Source organism: Oncorhynchus mykiss, chromosome 1 (assembly GCF_057628025.1).
Source record: "Oncorhynchus mykiss isolate SJ-2025 chromosome 1, ASM5762802v1, whole genome shotgun sequence".
Lineage (NCBI taxonomy): Eukaryota > Metazoa > Chordata > Actinopteri > Salmoniformes > Salmonidae > Oncorhynchus > Oncorhynchus mykiss.
In genome coordinates this window covers 8,571,908-8,597,303 of record NC_143022.1, presented here as the reverse complement: position 1 = coordinate 8,597,303, position 25,396 = coordinate 8,571,908, and the positions used below count along the sequence as shown (strand labels likewise).

Below are 25,396 nucleotides of genomic sequence, written 5' to 3'. Positions count from 1 at the left end.
CTCAGCTCCTGCCCATCCCTGACTCCCTGCCCATCTCTCCTGATGACGGGGAGCATGCTGATATCTACAAGCTGAGGATCCGAGTGAGAGGGAACCTGGAGTGGGCCCCGCCGCGACCCCAGATCATCTTCAACATTCACCCCGCGCCCAAGTGAGTCCTTAACACACACACACACGGGTCACAAACTTAGTTGCTGACTTCACACTATTCTCTGTTTGCCTCCCCCTTTTTTGTTTCTCTCTCTCTCTCGCTGTGTCTCACTCGCTGTCTCGTTCTGTCTTTCTATCGCTGTCTCTCTCGCTGTGTCGCTGTCTCTCTCGCTGTCAGTTTCTCTAGTACTGTCTTTTTGTTTCTTTCTGCCTGTCTCTCACTAACCCTCCTCCCTCTCCTTTTCTCTCTATCAGGAGGAAGATCGTTGTGGCCAAGCAGAACTACCGCTGTGCAGGCTGCGGGACTCGCATAGACCCAGGTACAAATCACATTGAAGATTCCCGCTGCCATAGCTCAACCACCCATGTTATCCCTATCCCACGGTGGCCATTTTGTGTCAACCTCCCCCCTGCCTCACTCACATTAAAACTCTTAACCCCCCCCCCCCCCCCCCCGACAGACTACATCAAGCGAATGCGCTATTGTGAGTACCTGGGCCGCTACTTCTGCCAGTGTTGCCATGAGAACGCCCAGGCAGTGGTGCCGGGCCGTGTGCTGAGGAAGTGGGACTTCAGCAAGTACTATGTCAGCAACTTTGCCCGGGACCTGCTGGGCAAGATATCAGGAGACCCCCTGTTCAACCCCAACGACATCAACAGTGGCCTCTACAAGAAAACCAAAGCCCTGGAGACTGTCCGGGTGAGAGGACTTGATTTTGTAATACTTGCCTGGTTAGTTTAATGCTGGTTTGTTTAATGCTCATCTTATTTTAGGTTTGGTTAGTTACTTTACTTCAGTTTACTGTAACTCACCTGTACTAGAAGGAAAACTCGTTATGGTTATGAGTTTGAAATGCATTGTGTGAACTGAGTATATTTTCCTAATATTCTTCAGGTTTTGAGGGTCCAACTATTCCACATGAAAAACCTCTTTAAGACCTGCCGCCTAGCTAGAGAGTAAGTTGTGTTGTATTTATTATGTCTCTCCATTAGCATTCCCGGGGTCCAGCAAAATGAAGTCAGTTTATACAATTGTAAAAACATTACAATACAATCACAGATTTCACAACACACTGTGTGCCCCCAGTCCCTTACTCCACCACTACCACATATCTACAACACACTGTGTGCCCCCAGTCCCTTACTCTACCACATATCTACAACACACTGTGTGCCCCCAGTCCCTTACTCCACCACTACCACATATCTACAACACACTGTGTGCCCCCAGTCCCTTACTCCACCACTACCACATATCTACAACACACTGTGTGCCCCCAGTCCCTTACTCCACCACTACCACATATCTACAACACACTGTGTGCCCCCAGTCCCTTACTCCACCACTACCACATATCTACAACACAAAATCCATAGTGCGTATGTTATCATGTGTGTGTAGGCATGTGTCTGTACCAATGTTTGTGTTGCTTCACAGTGCCCACTGTTCCATAAGGTGTTTTAAAAAATATATCATTATATCTAATTTTACTGCTTGCTTCAGTTACTTGATGTGGAATAGAGTTCCATGAGGTCATGGCTCTATGTAGTACTGTGTTCCCATAGTATGTTCTGGACTTGGGGACTGTGAAGTGATGTCTTGTGGAGTATGCATGGGTGTCCGTGCTGTGTGCCAGTAGTTCAAACAGACAGCTCGGTGCATTCAACATTAATACATCTCATGAATAAAGGTAGTGATGAAGTCAATCTCTCCTCCACTTTCAGCCAGGAGAGATTGACATGCATATTATTAATATTAGCTATCTGTGTACATCCAAGGGCCAGCTGTGGATGGCCTGTTCTGAGCCAATTGCAATTTTCCTAAATCCTTTTTTGTGGCACCTGACCACACGACTGAACAGCAGTCCAGGTGCGACAAAACTAGGGCCTGTAGGACCTGCCTTGTTGATGGTGTTGTTAAGAAGGTAGAAACTAGGGACTGTAGGACCTGCCTTGTTGATGGTGTTAAGGCAGAGCATTGATTTATTATAGAAAGACTCCCCATCTTAGCTACTACTGCATCAATATGTTTGGACCATAAACAGTTTACAATCTAGTGTTACTCCAAGCAGTTTAGTCATCTCAACTTGCTCAATTTAAACGTTATTTATTACAATATTTACTTGAGATTTAGGGTTTAGTGAATGTTTTGTTCCAAATACAATGCTTTTAGTTTTAGGAATATTTAGGGCTAACTTATTCCTTGCCACCCACTCTGAAACTAACTGCAGCTCTTTGTTAAGTGTTGCAGTGATTTCAGTCACTGTCGTAACTATAGTGTTGAGTCATTCGCATACAGAGCCCTACTGGCTTTACTCAGTCAGTGGCATATCATTAGTCAAATTTTTAAAAAGTAAGGGGCATAGACAGCTGCCCTGTGGAATTCCTGACTCTACCTGGATTATTGTGTTTGAGAGGCTTCCATTTAAAGAACACACTCTTTGCTATGTTAGACAGGTAACTCTTCATCCACAATAAAGCAGAGGGTGTAAAGCCATAACACACGTGTTTTTCCAGCAGCAGACTATAATCGATGGTGTCTAACAAAACAGACCCCACAATCTTTTTATCGTTTGATCTTTTCATTTCTCAGCCGATCATTTCTCCAATCATTTCTCTCAATGTCTCTCAGCCAATCATCAGTCATTTGTGTAAGTGCTGTGCTTGTTGAATGTCCTTCCCTAGAAGCGTGCTGAAAGTCTGTTGTCAATTTGTTTACTCTAAAATAGCATTGTTACAGTTACCAGCTAAGGGTTGGTAACAGGCTTATTGGTCGGATATTTGAGCCGGTAAAGGGGGCTTTACTATTCTTAGATACAGGAATGACTTTAGCTTCCCTCCAGGCCTGAGGGCACAAACTTTCTAGTAGGCTTAAATTGAAGATGTGGCAAATAGGAGTGGAAACATCATCCTCTATTAACCTCAGTAATTTTCCATCCAGATTGTCAGACCCCGGTGGCTTGTCATTGTTAATAGACAACAATAAAAAAAAATTATCTCTTCCACACTGACTTTACAGAATTCAAAAGTACAATTCTTGTCTTTCATAATTCGGTCAGATATACTTGGATGTGTAGTGTCAGCGATTGTTGCTGGCATTTCATCCCTAAGTTTGTTTATCTTGCCAATGGAAAAAGTAATTAGTGTAGTTGTGTGTGTGTCCTGCAATAACTGGTATTGTTGGTATGAGACGGTCCATTCCATTGACATGTCTCCTAATAGTATTCCTCCTCTGAGAGGACTGTGTGTCTGCACTAACAGGTAAAGTATTCCAGCTATGGATGGTATTGTTGGTATGAGTTCCCCTGACGTGTGTCCCTGCGTTTGGCCCCCACAGCGTGCTGGACCAGTTCGACAGCCTCCCTGGTCACCTGACTGAGGACCTGCACCTGTTCTCCCTCAGCGACCTCAACGCTGTGCGCAACGGAGAGCTGGCCCCCCGGCTACGAGAGCTTCTGAAATTGGGTTCCGCGCACGTGGCTGGCTGTGTGGTGAGAATGCTTATCATGAACCAGAGACTCCTGTTGTCACTGTAGTTCACTCTCAGATACGCTAATAGAGATACATTGTTGATTTTGATATGGGGATTTACATTTGTAATTGTCTTTTTACTCTATCCTAGTTAAATAAAGGTTAAATAAAATATCCATATGAGTAGGATGATTGGTCTTCACCAATCCAGTGTGATTGTGAACTAACATTCTGGAGTTGTCCTTCTATAAGATTGCTAGTACTGTGTGTGTCAAATGACTGTTTGCGCCATGTGTTCCAGTGGACTTGTGGGTGTTCTAACGTGACATTTTCAAAGTAAAAAAAATAAATAATAATAATTGTTTTCTCAGTGTTTGGCTCTTGCCCTCAAGGTCTCAATTTCCCCTTTATCCCTGTCTTTGTCTCCCACAGCTGTGTCAGGCCAAGGGCTTTGTGTGTGAGTTCTGCGGCAACGACAAAGACATCATCTTCCCCTTCCAGTTGAACAAGTGCACGTGCTGCGAAGGTGAGCCCCCCCTGCTGGTGGGAGGACTGGGTGTCCCACGGGCCCCCTCTCCCTTCCTCTCCCCCTCCTGGAGAAATTGGAAGTTCCGCAGGCTGGCCAGGGCCCTCTCCCAAGACAAGAGAGAGGGAGAGGGAGGAGAGGAAGAGGGGGAAGAAGAGAGTGAGGCAAGGGAAGATGAGGAGAAATGGACTGGAGAGAGAGAAAAGGAGAGGAGGAGAACAGAAGGGGAGACGAGGAGGTTATTCACAGAGTTCCAACATGGAACTCTGGCCAAGGCCTTCTGGAGTAAAGGAAAGCAGGAAGATGAGGAGAATCTAGAAGGAGGGCAAGAAGCAGAGAGGGAAGGAGAAACCCAGACAGGGAAAGGAATGGAGGAAGATGAGGAGAATCTAGAAGGAGGGCAAGAAGCAGAGAGGGAAGGAGAATCCCAGACAGGGAAAGGAATGGAGGAGGAAGCAAAGTTTGAAACTGAGGAGGTTGAGAACAAAGAAAGGGAGGACAGGGAAGACAGTGAGGGAAGTGCAGAAGGACACGTGAAGAAAGAGAAGGGCAATTTATTCAAGGCCCTCGGTGTCAGCAAACTAACCAACACTTTCTCCAAGGACAAAGGATCCAGGGAAAGAGAGAAAGAAAAACAAGGGGATGTGGATGGGACAGAGAAGGAAGAGAGGAGAGGACTCTGGAAAGTCCCAGGGGTTGGGAGGCTAGCGAAAGCGTTCTCAAAAGTGGAAGTAGAGAGGAAAAAGGAGAAAGAAGAGCTAGAGGAATTAGACAAGTGTGACAGTAAAGGGAAATTCTCTAAAAAAGATTGTTCAGACAAAGGAGTAAGTGAAGTACAAGAGAGTCACAGCAGCGTAGTAGTGGAAGGAAAGGACGGATGGTTCACAGTGAAACCTCCGGTTTTGGGCCTTAGGTTGCTCAACGTTTTCTCCAGAGACACCAGAAAGAAAGAAGGGAGGAAGATGAGTGTTGAAAAAGAGAGAATGGAAGAGCAGGAGACCCCATCTAACTGGAGATCCTGCAAAACACGCAAAGCCAGGAGGATAACAATCGGTAGGGGGGAGAGAGAAAAGAACCGGGGTGAGAGGGCGGTGGAGACGGAGGAGGAGAGAAGTAGAGGGGGAGGAACAGAGCAATAGATGGAGGGCGGTGACCAAGGCTCTCTCGCCAAGCCTAACGGAAGTGAAGTCAGATAGAGGATGGAGGGAGGAGTGCGAGGAGGGGAGGGAAAGCAGCGTTTCATTGACCTCTCCTTGGAAAACATAGATGACTTCTAAACAGAAAGAAATTCCCCCTCTCTGAGTATTGGGAAGGATGAAGAGAATAGCAGAAAAGGTTTGGTTACAATAAATCCCTAATCAGTTGCTGTATTCCAAATCAACCCCCTATGGTTTACTGGTCAATCTGGAATTAGGAAAACAACTTGAATTACAAAAGACATGATTGAGAGATGCAGAATGTAGCACATTAACATCGACTTGCACTAGCTGTGATGGAAACGCGTGTGAACCGAGGTGAATTGGTATGGAAATAGCTAACTTAGGATATTGTTTACTTGGGTATCAATTCACATTGGGCAGTCACAGCCTAGAATTTAAACTTCCTCGTTCATTTCAATGTTGATCACTTCTTGCGTGGAATTCTTTGCGTTTCTGTGTGTGTGGTGGATTGTGGTTTCTTCACTATGGTGGTGGTGGTGGTGGTTGGTTGGACTGGTTTTCCTCGCTATGGTGGTTGGTTGGACTGGTTTTTATGGTGCAGGGTGGCACTACAGGTGGAGGGTAGTTATAGGATGTTCCGACATCTTTAGTTGTGGCTGCCACGGTTGTTTGATCTTGTTGTCTGGCCTCTCCTTGGTGCCTCACTGAGCTCTGGCCTCTCCTTGGTGCCTCACTGAGCTCTGGCCTCTCCTTGGTGCCTCACTGAGCTCTGGCCTTTCCTTGGTGCCTCACTGAGCTCTGGCCTCTCCTTGGTGCCTCACTGAGCTCTGGCCTCTCCTTGGTGCCTCACTGAGCTCTGGCCTTTCCTTGGTGCCTCACTGAGCTCTGGCCTCTCCTTGGTGCCTCACTGAGCTCTGGCCTCTCCTTGGTGCCTCACTGAGCTCTGGCCTCTCCTTGGTGCCTCACTGAGCTCTGGCCTTTCCTTGGTGCCTCACTGAGCTCTGGCCTCTCCTTGGTTCCTCACTGGGCTCTGGCCTCTCCTTGGTGCCTCACTGAGCTCTGGCCTCTCCTTGGTGCCTCACTGAGCTCTGGCCTCTCCTTGGTGTCTCACTGAGCTCTGGCCTCTCCTTTGTGCCTCACTGGGCTTTGGCCTCTCCTTGGTGCCTCACTGGGCTCTGGCCTCTCCTTGGTGCCTCACTGAGCTCTGGCCTCTCCTTGGTGCCTCACTGAGCTCTGGCCTCTCCTTGGTGCCTCACTGAGCTCTGGACTCTCCTTGGTGCCTCACTGAGCTCTGGCCTCTCCTTGGTGCCTCACTGAGCTCTGGCCTCTCCTTGGTGCCTCAATGAGCTCTGGCCTCTCCTTGGTGCCTCACTGAGCTCTGGCCTCTCCTTGGTGCCTCACTGGGCTCTGGCCTCTACTCAGTATGGCTGTGAAAGGTCAAAAGGTCCTACTGGCCTCACCTTCTGATGTACAGAATGTGTGTGTTAGAGGTCATTGTCAGATAACATTGTTTTTAACCGAGTGTTTTCGGCTACAGTGTTTGTCAGCTGTGTTCATCAATTTCAAATGTGACATGGCATAATTTTCAAGAGTTGCTATTGCTGTCTGCCCTGTCTGAAAAGTTGTTTTAGTATTTGAAAGTAGTTCTTTGTGTGTTATTTAAGAGACAGGTTTATATTGTGAAGCGTGGGGAAGAGAGATGTGGGTAATGGAGGATCAACTGGACTGAGAGAAAGTGTTGTTCGTTCGATGTGTGCCTGGCTGTTCACCATCTATTATTTAAGCATCAACTTCTCTGTTTGAATGTCAAATAAACACATTTGTGAATTTCAGTTTCTTTTGTCATTTCATTATCGTGGGAACAATAATATTCATTAGAAATATATGGTTTAAAAAATGTGTGCATTCAAAGCTTCCACCCAGGTGTTTCCTGAAATGGTTCAGGCACACATTTTTTGAGCTTTAGAAGCGGTGTCTCTGCCTCTATTGAGGCTTCTCATTACCGGTCATGTCTGAACTGGTTTGAGTGGTGAACTGACTCTTGACAAGTTTCTGTGTTTTTACCACTCCTCTGTCCCACCTTCTGCCTTTGCCACCAGCCTTACCTCTTATTTTATAGTTTTCTGTCACCCCTCCCCCCTCGCTTCAGAGACTATCATTGGCTCTTCTGCCGTGACATCACAACACCTCAGTCCTCTTCCCATTGTGAGCAATGTTGTCAAACCGGTTATTAGCGTTGCCGAACGCTCCCCCCATGTTTGCTTAGTTGGTCAACAGGGGAGTTATGAGGTGGAACACCCCTTTTTGAGCGAATAAGGACGTTGCCCATTTATGTCCTGGTGTTCTTCCTCTACACATCCACAAGACAATGTCTTTTTAAATGGGAACCCACCCATTTTTGTGTGTCGTATCTCTTACATAGTGTTTCAGAGTGCAAGTTTTTTTTTTCACTGATATCTTTCTTTTGTGTTTTGTCTTTCAGAGTGCAAGGCGTGTTTCCACAGCAAATGTTTTCAGGCAGGCAAGGAGTGCCCGCGGTGCCAGCGCTTGGCAGAGCGGCGGGAGAGGATGGCACGCAAGAACATGGAGGAGCAGGAGGATGAGGAGGAGGACGAGGGAGGCGGGAGCTAGGATGACGAACTGAGGAAACGAGGGTGGCAGGGAGCTAGGACGACGAACTGAGGAAACGAGGGTGGCGGGGAGCTAGGACGACGAACTGAGGAAACGAGGGTGGCGGGGAGCTAGGAAGACGAACTGAGGAAACGAGGGTGGCGTGGAGCTAGGACGACGAACTGAGGAAACGAGGGTGGCGGGGAGCTAGGACGACGAACTGAGAAAACGAGGGTGGCGGGGCGCTAGGACGACGAACTGAGAAAACGAGGGTGGCGGGGAGCTAGGACGACGAACTGAGAAAATGAGGGTGGCGGGGAGCTAGGACGACGAAGTGAGAAACGAGGGAGCTGGAAAAGATGGAAAAACCAAGAGCACAACATGACAATGATTGTAGGGACCTTATTCCTTCAACTCCTCCCTCCATTCATCCCTCTTTCCCCTGAAAGTCCAGCTTCTGGATAGTGGATGAGCTCTGATGGTTTGGATTCTTGCTTTTGTTTTGTGAATGTCTTGCCAATACGCTAAATAACATATTATATTAACATATTGGCTGCTTTTATGGTTTTCTGCTCTGATTGCAGATATCCATCGTATGATGTAGTCCTGCCATTTATGTCAACAAGTTGATCAATTTAAATAGAACAAGGAAGGTAGAAGTACTGAAATCAACCACAACAAATAAAAAATAAAAAATCCCTTTAATACAAGTGCGATTTACTCCAACCCATTTCAGGCTATTTTAGCCAAGTGCCTCTGCGACCAATGTTCTTATACTGGCAGAGCTGGTGCACCATTGGTCGTTCTGGAGGAGTTGGAATGACAGGTCTCTGGAGGGAGTCTTTCAGTCAGTGTTGCACGGAGTTACGGATATTTTGTAAGATGAGGCAGCGTGTTTGTCCTGCTTTGTGTGCATCCTACAAAAAAAGTGTGTGTGTGAGAGGTGTGGGGGTGTGTGTGAGAGAGGGGTGGGTGTGTGTGTGTGAGAGAGGGGTGGGTGTGTGTGTGTGAGAGAGGGGTGGGTGTGTGTGTGTGAGAGAGGGGTGGGTGGGTGGGTGTGTGTGTGAGAGAGAGAGGGGTGGGTGTGTGTGTGTGAGAGAGAGAGGGGGGTGTGTGTGTGTGAGGGGTATGTGTGTGTGTGGGTCTGTACTGTGTGGGTCTGTACTGTGGGTCTGTACTGTGTGGGTCTGTACCTGCTGAAAAGCACCAGCCTAATTGGACACTTAATGTTTCTGTTTTTGTGTCAAATATGAAGTGTGTTTTTGTTGTTGATTTATATCAATTTAATTGCACTGGTCTGTCGGGTTGGGGGGAGGGGTGTTGGTGATGTTTATCTCACACAAAGCATATAGGGCTTTACAGGTTATAGTACCGTTCTGACTTCAGCCTCGTACGACCATCTTCATCTTGTTGCTACATGGATTCATCTTGGGCCTCTTGGGCTGAGGTCCAATATTCCTGAAGGGCTTTACTGTCTTTCATGGTTTTGCTGTATTCAGAGTGTCTGTTCGGTTTCCCCACAGCGTGTTAATCCATCATCCCAAGTTTCACCATTTTGAATGTTTATGACGACTGATGGAAAGAAGATATGGAAAGGTTGTGTTTGAGTTTTGGGACAAATCTGTTTGGTTTTCTGTTGGTCGCTCTGGTTAGTGATGTTGTGTCTTGGGGTGGGGGGTGGGGAGTGTGCTCATTCACAAGACGATTGGTAACACACAACATTTTGCTCTGGTTTTCCTGCCAGATTAAGCCTCTGACTAAGAAGCTTTTAGGACGGAGAATTTCCTTTTAGACTTTGTGTGTCTGTGGGAAACTAGCCCATATATAACACGGCTACATATATACAGACTGGCATGCCTGCTGTAGAAAAAAACTAACTCCAGAACAGCATAGTTGGCCCTCATAAGACTCATAATTCAATGTTCCCTTCCCGACAGATATTCGTGTATAGTCTATTGCCAACCAGGGGAGTATAACCTTGTTCATCTAACATTTTAACAAGCCTGCTTTAAATAGAAACGCTATTGATATAATCGTCGCCCGGAAGGTGTCTGGGCCCGTGTTCAGTCCCCCCCCCCAGTCCATATAGTAGTATCCATTATGATCTGAAAGGCAAAACTGATCCTAGATCAGCACTTCTACTCCGAGACACATTGTGAATACAGGACCTGATCTCCAGTTGATTTTACTGATGGCCTCCCCGATCCAAGCAGACTCCCGTCCTTATTAAATAAAACACTGTTTTTACTGATGGCCTCCCCAATCCAAGCAGACTCCCGTCCTTATTAAATAAAACACTGTTTTTACTGATGGCCTCCCCGATCCAAGCAGACTCCCGTCCTTATTAAATATAACACTGTTTTTTTTTTACGTGTAGGGTGCTGTGGAGCTTTAAGTAAACTACTGGAAGAAAATGCTATTGTTTGTGTTTTATGTACTGTTATATAATTCAAATATGATGACAATTAAAGACTGGTCAGACTGTTTTCTCCTGGTGTCGTTGCTGGTTTCTGGGGGATTGTGGGATGGATGGGTGGTTTGTACGGTAGCCCTTAGGGGCAAAGTAGCTTTGGGTTACATCCCAGTCTTGTTTCTCCTGAAGAGTGCACTCACTTCCCTCCATGGAATTTAGAAGAATTGACTGGTTTATGGAAACTCCCTCTAGCGCGTGCCTTACTCCAATCTAATGCTTTAAAACTTGGGAGTAGTGAATGAGGGAACACATGAGGAGGAAGGAGAGGTTATTGGGACGTCACCATGGCTTGATGTTTTTCTGCCACAAGACACAGAATCTTACGTTTAGACAGGAGTCCAATGAAGCGAATGGAGTCAAGTAAAAGGCAAGACAATTAGGAGGTGAATTTATAGCCTTTTTCCATTTTGTTATTTTACAGCTTCGCAGGCTGTTAGCAGGCTTAAGTGTTAATTGAGCCCTGTGGGTAATGAGGACTGGTATAGTAAGGGCTGGTGTGTATACACACACACACACACACACACAGAACACAGCTCTTTCAGTCGAGTACTTCAGTTTATTGTTCATGAAAAATGTGTATTCAGACCTCGGGGCTTCTAAACCTTCGGGGCTTCTAAACCTTCAGACCTCGGGGCTTCTAAACCTTCGGGGCTTCTAAACCTTCAGACCTCGGGGCTTCTAAACCTTCGGGGCTTCTAAACCTTCAGACCTCGGGGCTTCTTAACCTTTGGGGCTTCTAAACCCTCAGACCTCGGGGCTTCTAAACCCTCAGACCTCGGGGCTTCTAAACCTTCAGTGGGGTGTTATTCTTGGTGAACATGGTAGCGTTTCACTAAAATCTCCACAGGCATTTAGTATATCAGATAAATAACATGTAGTAAGCCTACATGGACTGTAGGGGCATATGACTGTAGGGGCGGCAGGCAGGTAGCCTAGTGGTTAGAGGGGGGGCGGCAGGTAGCCTAGTGGTTAGAGGGGGGGGCGGCAGGTAGCCTAGTGGTTAGAGGGGGGGCGGCAGGTAGCCTAGTGGTTAGAGGGGGGGCGGCAGGTAGCCTAGTGGTTAGAGGGGGGCGGCAGGTAGCCTAGTGGTTAGAGTGTTGGGCCAGTAACCGAAAGGCTGCTAGATCGAAACCCTGAGCTGACAAGGTAAAAATCTGTCATTCTGCCCCTGAACAAGGGGCAGTCATTGAATATAATAATTTGTTCTTAACTGACTTGCCTAGTTAACACACTTTTTTTTTTACCTTTAACTCAATTTTTTACAAAATGAAAACTACATTTCAAAAGAAATTCAGAGACTTATGGTACTACTTACTGTACATTGGTCTCACTCTCTTCTACCCCCCCTTCTTCTCTCTCTGGGTGCATTTGTTTTAGCTCGCCCCACTGCCTGAGGTGATCTGAGATTTCACTTTCAGACCAATGGAATGGGCAAGCTAAAACAAATGCGCCCTTTTGGTCTCTCATTGGTTGATCCAGATGCACCACATACAGATGATGACCATGGCGTAGCAGGAGATGAGGAGGAGGTAGATACGGAAGAGCAGGAAGTCCAGTACGTAGCCTACGTGGCACCACTGCTCCTGAAGCACGCCCTCCTTCTGCATCGACGTTAAGTGGGCACGCAAGTCACTCAGGTCCTGGCAGATCTGACGCAGCTCAGGCACAGAGGACACCACCCCAGGACCTAAAAACAACAAAGGGATGAGCATAGATGCTTAGCCTATGGTGCTGAAACACTGCTATTGGTCAGCAAGACTGGATGCTCAATACGCAGTTGATCATGTTTGAGCAAGCACATGTTCACAATAACAACATATTACCTACAGGGGGTGTTAAGCTTTCTGATAATATGCTGTTTTGTTATATAGAAGGGATTGGGGCAGTTTCCTGGTAACCTAGTCAATTTAAATTCCGGAAATTATTTAAATTGTGAAGTTTTTAAATTGACTTGAAGGTTGAAATGGAAATGATCCCAAACTATTACTTTATAACAGTTTCATGTCTGCTAATCACATCTGCCCGAAATGAGCCAAGATTATTTTAGTTTCATCTCTCTCTGCTAATCACATCTGCCCGAAATGAGCCCAGATTATTTTAGTGTCATCTCTGCTAATCACATCTACCCGAAATGAGCCCAGTTTATTTTAGTGTCATCTCTCTCTGCTAATCACATCTGCCCGAAATGAGCCCAGATTATTTTAGTGTCATCTCTCTCTGCTAATCACATCTACCCGAAATGAGCCCAGATTATTTTAGTGTCATCTCTCTCTGCTAATCACATCTTCCCGAAATGAGCCCAGATTATTTTAGTGTCATCTCTCTCTGCTAATCACATCTACCCGAAATGAGCCCAGATGATTTAACAGTGTCATCTCTCTCTGCTAATCACATCTACCCGAAATGAGCCCAGATTATTTTAGTGTCATCTCTCTCTGCTAATCACATCTACCCGAAATGAGCCCAGATTATTTAACAGTGTCATCTCTCTCTGCTAATCACATCTACCCGAAATGAGCCCAGATTATTTTAGTGTCATCTCTCTCTGCTAATCACATCTACCCGAAATGAGCCCAGATTATTTAACAGTGTCATCTCTCTCTGCTAATCACATCTACCCGCGAATGGCTCCTCACCAATGGTGCTTGTGGTGTGCTGGGCAGGGATGTGCACAGGGTTGGCTGGTGCAAGGACCCAGGGAGGGCTTGTGGGGTTTGGTCTGTCTGCCTTGTCATCCTGGGTGGATCCTCTGGAGGCTGAGGGTTGAACAAGCTCCTCGGGCCACTGGTAGCAGATCATACGGGCGATGTGCTTCAGGATGACCACACGGACCCAGTGGGGCACCTCGCGGTACTTCTTGGAGTTGGAATGGAGCACATTAGTGATGATGACTGTCTCCAACAGGCTGATGACCATGAGAGCCAGACACACTGAAAAGTAAATTCCTGAGAAGGGGGGGAGGATAGCAGGGACACTACAGGGTTAGGTGGGTTAAATTCTCTTCCAATTCAGGAGATGAGATTAATTGAGATGTGCCATTTATTTTCAGATGACTTCGGGTTCACTCCCAGAAGTACCTGAAGTGCAATGGAATTGCCCCCAATTAGTAGGGAGGGACACCACAGGAGGATGGTGGCACTTTAATTGGGGAGGACAGGCTTGTGGTAATGGCTGGTAGTGGAATAGGTGGAATGGTATCCAACACATGGTTTCCAGGTGTTTGATGTCATTCCATTGACTCCGTTCCAGCCGTTATTATGAGCCATCCTCCCCTCAACAGCCTCCAGTGAGGGACACAGTGTTTTGTTTATTTTGTTGCTCCGTGTCTAACCCACAACACTTATCATAGATCTCAGTGCTCCGTGTCTAACCCACAACACTTATCATAGATCTCAGTGCTCCGTATCTAAGTCACAACACTTATCATAGATCTCAGTGCTCCGTATCTAACCCACAACACTTATCATAGATCTCAGTGCTCCGTATCTAACCCACAACACTTATCATAGATCTCAGTGCTCCGTATCTAACCCACAACACTTATCATAGATCTCAGTGCTCCGTATCTAAGTCACAACACTTATCATAGATCTCAGTGCTCCGTGTCTAAGTCACAACACTTATCATAGATCTCAGTGCTCCGTGTCTAACAGGTAGACCAGGGGCCGTATCACAGCGTATCCACAAAGCGTCTCGAAGTATACATTTGGTCATAAGTGCTGATAATAGAGACATTTTACTCCTACTGTAGAAAAGGCAGTACTACTCCTCTCCTCTCGACGTAACTTCCCCTGACAGTCCCTTCAGTTTCCCTTAAGTCCCGTTAGTTTGGCTGCTCGGCCTACCTTAGTTATTCCTCACCTATTATAGCCCTGCCATTCCTAACCAATCAGAGCGCTTGGAAATGCTCATCTGGACACGAACACCTGCCTACTCAGGTCAGAGTGTTATCGTCGTCGGGAAGGGAGAAGATGCACATTTCTGAAGACGTTTTTTTTATTGTCAACAGTAACACCAATTTCTGAATGTGGTGCATCAATGTAAGTTGCAGGAAAGTTTTATTGTTTTTTTTTACATACTGTGTAATAATAGGTAATTACCAGTAATTACTTCCTGTTACTTTGATAGCTTTTAGACATATATTCTACTGTTATGGTTGTTTACTATTCTTTAATGTTAAGAGTTGCCAATGCTGCTTTAACAAATTGTTTATCATATGTACGTATTATTCTTTACTGTCATAAGTGTTATTGTTGCATTGGTTGCACAAATACTTTTGCAGAAGTTGAATTGCTGTGTTGGTAAACATCGTCTTTTTGCATGCCCACGCCACCGCAGCGTTTTCCATAGTGGCCTTTATTAAGGTGTTTTATTGTGCTGCCATGGGCGAGCTTCTAGAGTCATCCCAGAGTCATCCCAGAATCATCCCAGAGTCATCCCACAGTCATCCCACAGTCATCCCAGAGTCATCCCAGAGTCATCCCAGAGTCATCCCAGACGGTTCTTGGAGCTTGCTCATGAACAGAGTAATTTGCGACTCTGTGGCTCCAGGACAGATCTGATAAGATCTCAGCCTGGCAGATTCTCACGCAGGGCTGGAGAGAGATGGTGTCATAAATCTTGATCCTTTGTCAATACAAGTAATTAGTTTCTCTCTCTCCAAGAGGTGAATGTTTAAGTTTATGTTTATATTGATGCTGTGTTTATAGACAAGTTGTAAGTGTAATGCCATTTATTTCACCTTTAGAGGTGCTTTTATCAAACATACTGTGGAGAAAAAAGTGTTTTGTTAGGAGCTCTCCTCAAACAATAGCATGGCATTTTTTTTGCAGTAATATCTACTGTAAATTGGACAGTGCAGTTAAATTAACAAGAATTTAAGCTTTCAGCCGATATAAGACACTTATATGTATCGACATTTGTTGTTTCTCTAAAATCTGCCATCCTGACACAAGGTGCTGCATGATTTACAACTGTCCTGTTGACTGGACAACGATCCCCTTAAAACCTCTTTGGGGTGGGGTGCAGTATTTTGACATCCGGATGAAAAGCGTGTCCAAAGTAAACTGCCTTTTACTCAGGCCCGGAAGCTAGGATATGCATATAATTGGTAGATTTGGATAGAAAACACTCTAAAACTGTTAAAATAATGTCTGTGAGTATAACAGAACTGATATGGCAGGCGAAACCCCAAGGACAAACCACCCCCCCCAAAAAAAACATTTTCAGCCTACCACTGTTTTCAATGGCTGTCTCTTTTATTATAAGGCGAAAACCTCCCAGATTGCAGTTCCTAGGGCTTCCACTAGATGTCAACAGTCTTTAGAAAGAGTTTCAGGCTGGTATTTGGAAAAATGAGCCAGAAGTTGTAGTTATTCTAGGTGGCTCCCATTTTGGCTGTAGTGTTTCCATGCACGTGGAGGAAAGCACGTTCTTTGTTATTTATCTCCGGTAATGAACATACTTTTCTCCGTCTTAAATTGTGTAATTTATTTACGTATTAGGGTACCTAAGGTTTGATTATAAACATTGTTTGACTTGTTTGGATACGTTTATTGGTAACGTTTGGGATTAATTCTGTATGCATTTTGAAGGAGGGAAACTGAGTGGATTATTGACTGAAGAGAGCCAGCTAAACTGAGTTTTTATTGATATAAAAAAGGACTTTATCGAACAAAAGGACCATTTGTGATGTATCTGGGACTTTTTGGAGTGCCAACAGAAGAAGATCTTCAAAGGTAAGGCATTTATTTTATCGCTATTTCTGACTTTCGTGTCGCACCTGCCTGGTTGAATTTTTTGGGGGTTCATGGTTCTGTATGCGGGGCGCTGTACTCGGATAATCGCATGGTGTGCTTTCGCCGTAAAGCCTTTTTGAAATCTGACACAGTGGCTGAATTAACAAGAAGTTACGCTTTATTACATATGTATTTTCATGAATGTTAAATATTTATATTTCCGTAGTTTGAATTTCGCGCTCTGTGATTTCACCGGATGTTGTCGAGGTGGGTCGCTAGCGGAACGCCCGCGCTAGAAATGTTAAGAAGCGTGGTTGAGCGGGTCATGTATCAGAGGACGCATGACTCCACCATCGCCTCTACCGAGCCCATTGGGGAGTTGCAGCGATGAGACAATATTGAAAACTGGGGAGAAAAAGGGGGTAAAAAAAATGATGTTTATAAATAGCCTGGCTGGGCTGATGAGACAGTGGAATGCGCAGTCAGATGGAACTGAGTAAATAGGCATTTTAACGTAATGAATACGGTTTTAATCAATCAGCACTCAGCACTCAGTATGCACTGTATATTGTATACTTATAGTGGGTGAGGGTATTCACAGCCAACCACACAGAAGGGTGAGGGTATTCACAGCCAACCACTCAGAAGGGTGAGGGTATTCACAGCCAACCACTCAGAAGGGTGAGGGTATTCACAGCCAACCACTCAGAAGGGTGAGGGTATTCACAGCCAACCACTCAGAAGGGTGAGGGTATTCACAGCCAACCACTCAGAAGGGTGAGGGTATTCACAGCCAACCACTCAGAAGGGTGAGGGCAACCAGACAACTGTTTTTACATGGTCTTTCTAGCAGGATTTAGCTAGAAGAAAGAAAAAGAAAGAAAAAAAACATTTTTGACATGGTCTGTAATTTCTCTGGATATAGTGACAAATAGTTTTTTACATGGTACTTCAAGCCCGATATAGTGACAAATAGTTTTTTACATGGTACTTCAAGCCCGATATAGTGACCAATAGTTTTTTTACATGGTACTTCAAGCCCGATATAGTGACCAATAGTTTTTTTACATGGTACTTCAAGCCCGATATAGTGACCAATAGTTTTTTTACATGGTACTTCAAGCCCGATATAGTGACCTACAGTTTTTTACATGGTACTTCAAGCCCGATATAGTGACCAATAGTTTTTTTTACATGGTACTTCAAGCCCGATATAGTGACCTACAGTTTTTTACATGGTGCACAATTTCTCCGGATTTAGCGACCAATAGTTTTTACACCGACTCTTATGGGTTAAAACAAAAGCTATGCATGAAACCTATTTAGTCAGAAGAGTTCCACCTAGTCGACAGATATTTAGGATACCTCACGAGCTGTCCAAACCAGTTAAGACTTGATTATAGAATGAGCAAGTGGTTGCTGCGCCAAAGACAGGCTATTGCTTTGGAGTTGTTGAAAGAATGCATTGATATTGCTATATGATCAATACATAAATAACCTAGACACATCCATCAGTATCTTTTGCGCTTTTTACAACGAATTCACAAGGTCTAATTTACATGATATGCCTAAATACTTATAACCACGAGGCTAATAAATAATCAAATATTTGTTTTTCGATTATTTAATTAACCTATATCATGTTATTTCAAGTTTCCCGTTGGGAGCGCATTCCAACGCGATTTAGAGTTGTTGAACGCGAGTGATAAGTGTTTTGATTAACGGTAGTTTAATTTGATCAAACTTCTGTTGTTTTGGGGCATGCGTATAAATTGAGCTATTGAAACATCTAGGGTCTATGTGTTGGTGAAAAGTATAGACCATTCAACATTTTATGCAACATTGTCGAGAAGTTACTTGATGCCTACTGTACCAACGCGATTTAGAGTTTTTTTTTTAACCAATTCTGATATTTTGAATAATGTGATAGAATCATACAGCGTGATTCCGGTTGAACGCGGATTTCTTTAATAATCCTACCGTTGTGTCAATACACTCGTCACTCGATCCCGTTTAACAAGGTTATGCATGCCAACATAATAGGCAAGAATTAAGAGTAGGCTAAATGATCTTGTCAGTGAAATTTGTAGGTATTAAACTTTTTACCATTGCAACATTAAATGTTCGCGGTGGTTCTGCGCGCTAAAAACCTCTATGGTCAACTAACACATGACCAGCAAAGCCACAGTGCACTACTTATGTGATTTAAAAAAACGAAAGCTATTTGAGTGTTTACCAGCATTTGTAATTTGAGTCTGTACAAAACAGTTAATCTGATATATAAATAGTTGCTTGTTTTTCAGTTTCTTGAAATACTTTGCAAATGTAACTTATTTCAATGTGAAAACTGAAATGGTCAATTAATTCCTTTTACATTTTAGCATACGCACATATCCAGAGAAACTTACAATACTGAGTGCATACATTTTCGTACTGGTCCCCCGTGGGAATCGAACCCACAACCCTAGCATCTTTGTGTGCACTTATGAACAGGACGCTGACCTATGAGGGGGGTGCCGTTGGCCGTGCTGGGCAGCAGGTCGTTCATGATGAGCAGGAAGACGGTGTAGCCCAAAATAAGGGTCATCTTGAAGGAGGCGCGGTCCACGCTGTGAGGGGGCAGGTAGAAGGAGAGGATGTCGATGAGCATGAGGAAGGAACTGGGGATGAGCAGGTTGACCACGTAGAGCACTGGCCTGCGCTTTATCACCACCTGGTGGTGAGATGAAGCAAGTACAGCAGATGTATTAGGAGACATATTGGAGAGCAGAGAGACAGCAGATATCCCTGTCTTAGCAGGTCTCTCTCTCCCTCTCCATCTCCCTGTCTCCCTGTCTATCTCTCTCACCCAGAAAGTGATGATGTCCCATTCGTCGATGCCAAACTTGAGGACAGACGCCTCTCCATAGATGTTGACCAGCTCCCACTCCCCACTAGCCTCCAGGTACTGTTTCGAGTTCCCCGACATCTCCTCGAAGGACAGGGCTGGAGTCAACCTCACATCCTTTACTAATGAGGAGAGAGAGGGGGGGGGGGGGGTCATTCCTTTTCCATTGCCAAAGTAGGCTTTGTTAATATGTACATTGTTATATCATGCCAATAACGATAAATGAGAGAGAAAATGGTTTTTGTATATATTTGGATAATAGCTAGCTAGTGTATTATAGGATATTAATAGCCGGGGGGGGGGGGGGTGTATTATAGGATATTAGTAGCTGGGGGGTGGTATATATTTTAGGATATTAGTACTTTTGTACGTTAGAAAATCAGGTGTGCTTTCATTCCTACATTATTGTTCAAATAGACACCTATCCTTCCCCTGGATTTTCTAGATTGTGCAGATCACAACCCGGAAGTATTAACACGACATACAAGGTATATTACGGCATGCTAGTTGTGTATTAAGTGGTGAGTAGGCTACAGTATGTATATCAGGCCATGCTGTTTTCAACTCTCTAGAGACAGCAGGAGTAGTAGAGATACCCTTAATGATCGGCTATGAAAAGCCAATTGACATTTACTCCTGAGGTGCTGACCTGTTGCACCCTCGATAACCACTGTGATTATTATTATTTAACCCTGCTGGTCATCTATGAACGTTTGAACATCTTGGCCCATGTTCTGTTATAATCTCCACCCGGCACAGCCAGAAGAGGACTGGACACCCCTCATAGCCTGGTTCCTCTCCTGGTTTCTTCCTAGGTTCTGGCCTTTCTAGGGAGTTTTTCCTAGCCACCGTGCTTCTACACCTGCATTGGTTTTAGGCTGGGTTTCTGTACAGCACTTTGTGGCATCAGCTGATGTAAGAAGGGCTTTATAAATATATCTGATTTGACGATATGCACATGGCATCAGACACGTACACCACATCACTATCGCAGTGTGATACCTATGCGACTCCCAATCACGGCCGGTTGTGATACAGTCTGGATTCGAGCCAGGGTGTCTGTAGTGACGCCTGTAGCACTGAGATACAGTGTCGTAGACCGCTGTGATACAGTGTCGTAGACCGCTGTGATACAGTGTCGTAGACCGCTGTGATACAGTGTCGTAGACCGCTGTGATACAGTGTCGTAGACCGCTGTGATACAGTGTCGTAGACCGCTGTGATACAGCCTGGAATGGAACCAGGGTCTGTAGTACTGAGATGCAGTGTCTTAGACTGCTGTGATACAGCCTGGAATGGAACCAGGGTCTGTAGTACTGAGATGCAGGGTCTTATAGACCGCTGTACCACTGCGCTGTAGGAACATCTGCTCTTTCCTTGACATAGACTGACCTATTATCCCTTGTTGATGTCACTTGTTAAATCCATTTCAATCAGTGTAGATGTCGGGGAAGAGACAGGTTAAAGAAGGATCATTGAGGCATGGATTGTGTATGTGTGCCATTCAGAGGGTGAATGGGCAATATAAAAGATTTAAGTGCCCTTGAACTGGGTATGGTAGTAGGTGCCAGGCGCACTGGTTTGTGTCAAGAACTGCAATGCTGCTGGGTTTTTCACACGGAATAGATTCCCGTGTGTATCAAGAATCGACCACCACCCAGAGGACATCCAGACAACCTGACACAACTGTTGGAAGCATTGGAGTCAACATGGGCCAGCATCCCTGGGGAACGCATTTGACACCTTGTAGAGTCCATGCCCCAATGAATTGATGCTGTTCGGAGGGCGAAAGGGGGTGCAACTCAATATTAGAAAAGTGTTCCTAATGTTTTGTCCACTCAGTGGAGTTAATTACTGGTGTGCGTGCAGTAGCCTATCACAGTGGAGTTAGTTACTGGTGTGCATGCAGTAGCCTATCACAGTGGAGTTAGTTACTGGTGTGCATGCAGTAGCCTATCATAGTGGAGTTAGTTACTGGTGTGCATGCAGTAGCCTATCACAGTGGAGTTAGTTACTGGTGTGCATGCAGTAGCCTATCACAGTGGAGTTAGTTACTGGTGTGCATGCAGTAGCCTATCACAGTGGAGTTAGTTACTGGTGTGCATGCAGTAGCCTATCATAGTGGAGTTAGTTACTGGTGTGCATGCAGTAGCCTATCATAGTGGAGTTAGTTACTGGTGTGCATGCAGTAGCCTATCACAGTGGAGTTAGTTACTGGTGTGCATGCAGTAGCCTATCATAGTGCAGTTAGATACTGGTGTGCTTGAAGTAGCCTATCACAGTGGAGTTAATTACTATGACTATTATATTCTATGACTCCCCCCAACAAACCAATATCTATCATATAACCCCCCCCCCACCAGCTACTAATACTGGTGTGCATGCAGTAGCCTATCACAGTGGAGTTAGTTACTGGTGTGCGTGCAGTAGCCTATCACACTGTAGTTAGTTACTGGTGTGCATGCAGTAGCCTATCACAGTGGAGTTAGTTACTGGTGTGCATGTAGGAGCCGAAGGTAAACGAGCAGTTCTGCACATCGAAGGGGAAGCTGAAGATTTCCAGGTTGCAGGCGCTGACCAGGCGCAGCATCCTGTCCCAGCGGATGTGGCCTGTGTGGTTGACGTAGACGTAGGGGCATTGCTGTGACACGTCGTCGTCCACACTGAGAGACAGAGAGGGAGGCAAAGATGCATCAAAAATACCCTAAAGACCAATGTATACACATAAAATGAACTCTAGCAAAGATTGTGTTTTGTTAAAATATGTCAAATGTGTATTTTAAATGTACAAAAAATACATTTGCATGTAGCCCTTTTACAACAGTGTTTTCAGTAAAGGTTACAGAACCTTTTGACTTGCTGTGACTGTGACAGATGGTTGTTAATCTAGTTGAATGCAGAGTGTCTGCAGAAGTGACTAAAATGTAAAAAAAAAAATAATAATTTAAAAAAATGAACACTTGCAAAGTATCCTGGATATTATTTTAATGAGCTCGACCCCCTAATTTGGCCTTGTTAATTATTTATTTTTTGGGACTTCTGATACCGATGCAGAACATTTGGGGTGAGAAGGGGCACAAAATTGTGAACTGCTATAAAAAAAAATCTAATATGAAAGTTTTTTGCATTTTGCCAATAGAAAATACAGCTCTCTACAGTATTTTGGAACAATATACACTACTGTTCAAAAGTTTTAGGTCATTTAGAAATGTCCTTGTTTTTGAAAGAAAAGCACATTTTTTTTGTCCATTTAAAATAACATCAAATTATTCAGAAATACAGTGCAGACATTGTTAATGTTGTAAATGACTGTTGTAGCTGGAAACAGCTGATTTTTAATGGAATATAGGTGTACAGAGGCCCATTATCAGCAAACATCAATCCTGTGTTCCAATGGCACGTTGTGTTAGCTAATCCAAGTTTATCATTTTAAAAGGCCAATTGATCATTAGAAAACACTTTTGCAATTATGTTAGCACAGCTGAAAACTGTTGTCCTGATTAAAGAAGCAATAAAACTGTCCTTCTTTAGACTAGCTGAGTATCTGGAGCATCAGCATTTGTGAATTCGATTACAGGTTCAAAATGGTCAAAAACAAATAAGTTTCTTCTGAAACTCGTCAGTCTATTCTTGGTCTGAGAAATGAAGGCTATGCCATGAGAGAAATTGCCAAGAAACTGAAGTTCTGGTACAACACTGTGTACTACTCAATTCACAGAACAGTGCAAATTGGCCCTAACCAGAATAGAAAGAGGAGTGGGAGGCCCCGGTGCACAACTGAGCAAGAGGACAATTACATTAGAGTGTCTAGTTTGAGAAACAGACGCCTGTGATAGAGGAGAGAAGGACATGCGATAGAGGAGAGAAGGTCATGTGATAGAGGAGAGAAGGTCATGCGATAGAGGAGAGAAGGTCATGTGATAGAGGAGAGAAGATCATGTGATAGAGGAGAGAAGAACATGCGATAGAGGAGAGAAGGAGGAGGTGATAATGGTTGGAGGGGGGGGGGGGGGGGGGGGGGGGGGGTTGGTTGACCCCATGTTTTATACAGGACATGAAGATAGGCGTATAGATGAGTAAAACAAAGTCAGTTTTCTTCGGACACTCACAACTCATACACGATGATGTCAGGCACCCAGAGCTCTTTGACTGGCAGAGAAATCCTGGTGACTCCGCCACAAGCATCAGAGTCCCAAACCAGGAACTGATGGTGCCAGTACTAAAAAGGACCCAGTAAAGAATTAGGCTCAGGGAAGCTTATACCACCACAAATTGTTGGCAAAATAAAATAGGAAGATATCTTGACATTCACCAATCTCAACCACAGGAAAGTAGTGAGGATCTGGGTCTTCTCATTCTGAAATATGATCAAGCAAGAAAGCGGATAATTGTTAGTAACGAATTAATTGAATGAATGGACCCTATGCAAAGAGGAACATTGTGGCCTTACACTGTCCAACACTCACCACGCCCAGGACAGCATACAGGGTGAAGGAGATGTTTGCTATGGTGGGATTGCTTAGGTTGACTGCCGGTCTGAAGGATATGCGGTTAAACACAGTCTGCATCGACTCGTAGGTTGGACCGCTGTGACCCTCTTTACAGGTCAAATCGCACTGGCATAAATATACTTAAGAGCATAGAGGAGAGACAGAGAGAGAGAGTGAGAGCGGCAGAGAGCAAAAGGAAAGAGAGAAAGAGAGAGAAAAAAAGAGACAGAAAGAGAGACAGAGGATTAAATGCTATAATATCAATGGAACCTAATCAATAAAGACAAGGTTATTCATAAGTAAGGGACATTAGCAACCTCCAAACTTTCAAAACTTGCCCAAACTCATATCATGCAACATGGTAGCCACCGTGCTTCTACACCTGCATTGCTTGCTGTTTGGGGTTTTAGGCTGGGTTTCTGTACAGCACTTTGAGATATCAGCTGATGTACGAAGGGCTATATAAATAAATTTGATTTGATTTGATGGTATACTACATTGTGTCAAGTTGGTCAAACCTCACCATTCAGCTAAAACTGTAGGCTACCATACATACCTACAGTATTTGTCAAAAGTGATAATTCTCAGTAATTTAAAACATTCAATTTCTCAAAAAGTCGTCATTCACGTTTGCAATAAGGTATTTTTAGAGGGACATAAAAATAAAAAAATGTAACAAACAAACATTGACAGATTAACACCTTTCTGTTTACTCTGAACAAAACATTGTACCTTAAAACAAACCAGAAGGACAAATGAAAAAGACATTAGTCACAGGGATAGAGGGAACCAATGTTAAACAGGTCACTTTTATGTAAATACATATGCAGAACATCTAAACTTACACTGAGTGGACAAAACATTAGGAACACCTTTCTAATATTGAGTTGCATCCTTCCCTTTTGCCCTCAGAACAGCCTCAGTTCATCAGAGCATGGGACTCTGCAAGGTGTCGAAAGCGTTCCACAGGGATGCTGGCCCATGTTGACTCCAATGCTTCCCACAATTGTGTCAAATTTTCTGGATGTCCTTTTTTTGGTGGTTGACCATTCTTGATACACACGGGAAACTGATTAGCGTGAGAAACCCCAGCAGTGTTGCAGTTCCTGACACAAACCAGGCACTTAAATCTTTTGTCTTTCCCATTCACCTTCTGAATGGCACACATATGGAATCCATGTCTCAAGGCTTAATCCTACTTTAACCTGTCTCCTCCCCTTTATCTACACTGATTGAAGAGGATCTGACATCCAGAAGGGATCATAGCTTTCACCTTGGATTCACCAGATCAGCCTATGTCATGGAAAGAGCAGGTGTTCATATTATTTCCCTTGTGCATATTTCATTGGATTAATAAGCATCACTAGCACTTACCGATGCGATCAAATATATTGGCACTCAGGATGTTATCTAGAGATTTTGGGGGGTGTTTACACAATTATTTTTTTTGCACTGGACCCCCCCAAAAAAATGTCAAATCAAAAATGGCCTAAATTATTTTTAAAAAAACAAATGAATTTATCTGGAGGCAATGATTCTCATTTACTGTGTAATGTATCACACTCGTAGTGCCTAAAAATAGCCCTTCAACCAGTTTTGAAAAGAAAAAAAACAGAACTTTCCAGGTGAGAAATAATTCAAAAAATAACTGAGTAGCCACAGCCTAGTTAGATAATTATATTTCTAGCAAAACATGCTTAAAATGTTCAAAATATTGTTAAAAACACGTACAATAATGTACAACATAATACAACTTTAAATCTAACATGCAAATGAAGGATATTACCTGCCAATAGAAAGAAACCTGATGTAAGATTGAATCTCCATGGTTGTCCCATACTGTGCCCTGTTGGATGGTACTAGTTAACCAAATGTCCTGCACATACAGAGC

At 44.3% G+C, this 25,396-nt stretch overlaps 2 protein-coding genes across 3 annotated transcripts in view; one reads left to right on the top strand and one right to left on the bottom strand.

The window, feature by feature from the left end:
* The window catches only part of LOC110529671 (run domain Beclin-1-interacting and cysteine-rich domain-containing protein), a 56,506-nt gene extending 46,103 nt beyond the window's left edge, over window positions 1-10,403 (top strand). For both annotated transcript variants that reach the window (XM_036986914.2, XM_090236240.1), the window contains 7 exons: window positions 6-151; window positions 406-470; window positions 612-850; window positions 1,046-1,107; window positions 3,488-3,641; window positions 4,054-4,147; window positions 7,790-10,403. In XM_036986914.2, the coding sequence (XP_036842809.2) occupies window positions 6-151; window positions 406-470; window positions 612-850; window positions 1,046-1,107; window positions 3,488-3,641; window positions 4,054-4,147; window positions 7,790-7,938 (909 nt within the window). In that variant the 3' untranslated portion in view covers window positions 7,939-10,403. The remainder of the gene's footprint in view (window positions 1-5; window positions 152-405; window positions 471-611; window positions 851-1,045; window positions 1,108-3,487; window positions 3,642-4,053; window positions 4,148-7,789) is intronic.
* A 529-nt stretch (window positions 10,404-10,932) lies between these two features.
* Window positions 10,933-23,583, bottom strand: LOC110505168 (5-hydroxytryptamine receptor 3A-like). Its single transcript, XM_036989291.2, has 8 exons — window positions 23,482-23,583; window positions 23,328-23,372; window positions 23,125-23,234; window positions 21,509-21,678; window positions 18,977-19,137; window positions 18,631-18,841; window positions 13,027-13,335; window positions 10,933-12,077 (listed from the first exon to the last, which is right to left on the bottom strand). Exons 1-8 carry the CDS (start codon window positions 23,581-23,583, stop codon window positions 11,854-11,856), a joined length of 1,332 nt encoding a protein of 443 aa, XP_036845186.2. The 3' UTR covers window positions 10,933-11,853.
* Between the last annotated feature and the right edge of the window lie 1,813 nt (window positions 23,584-25,396).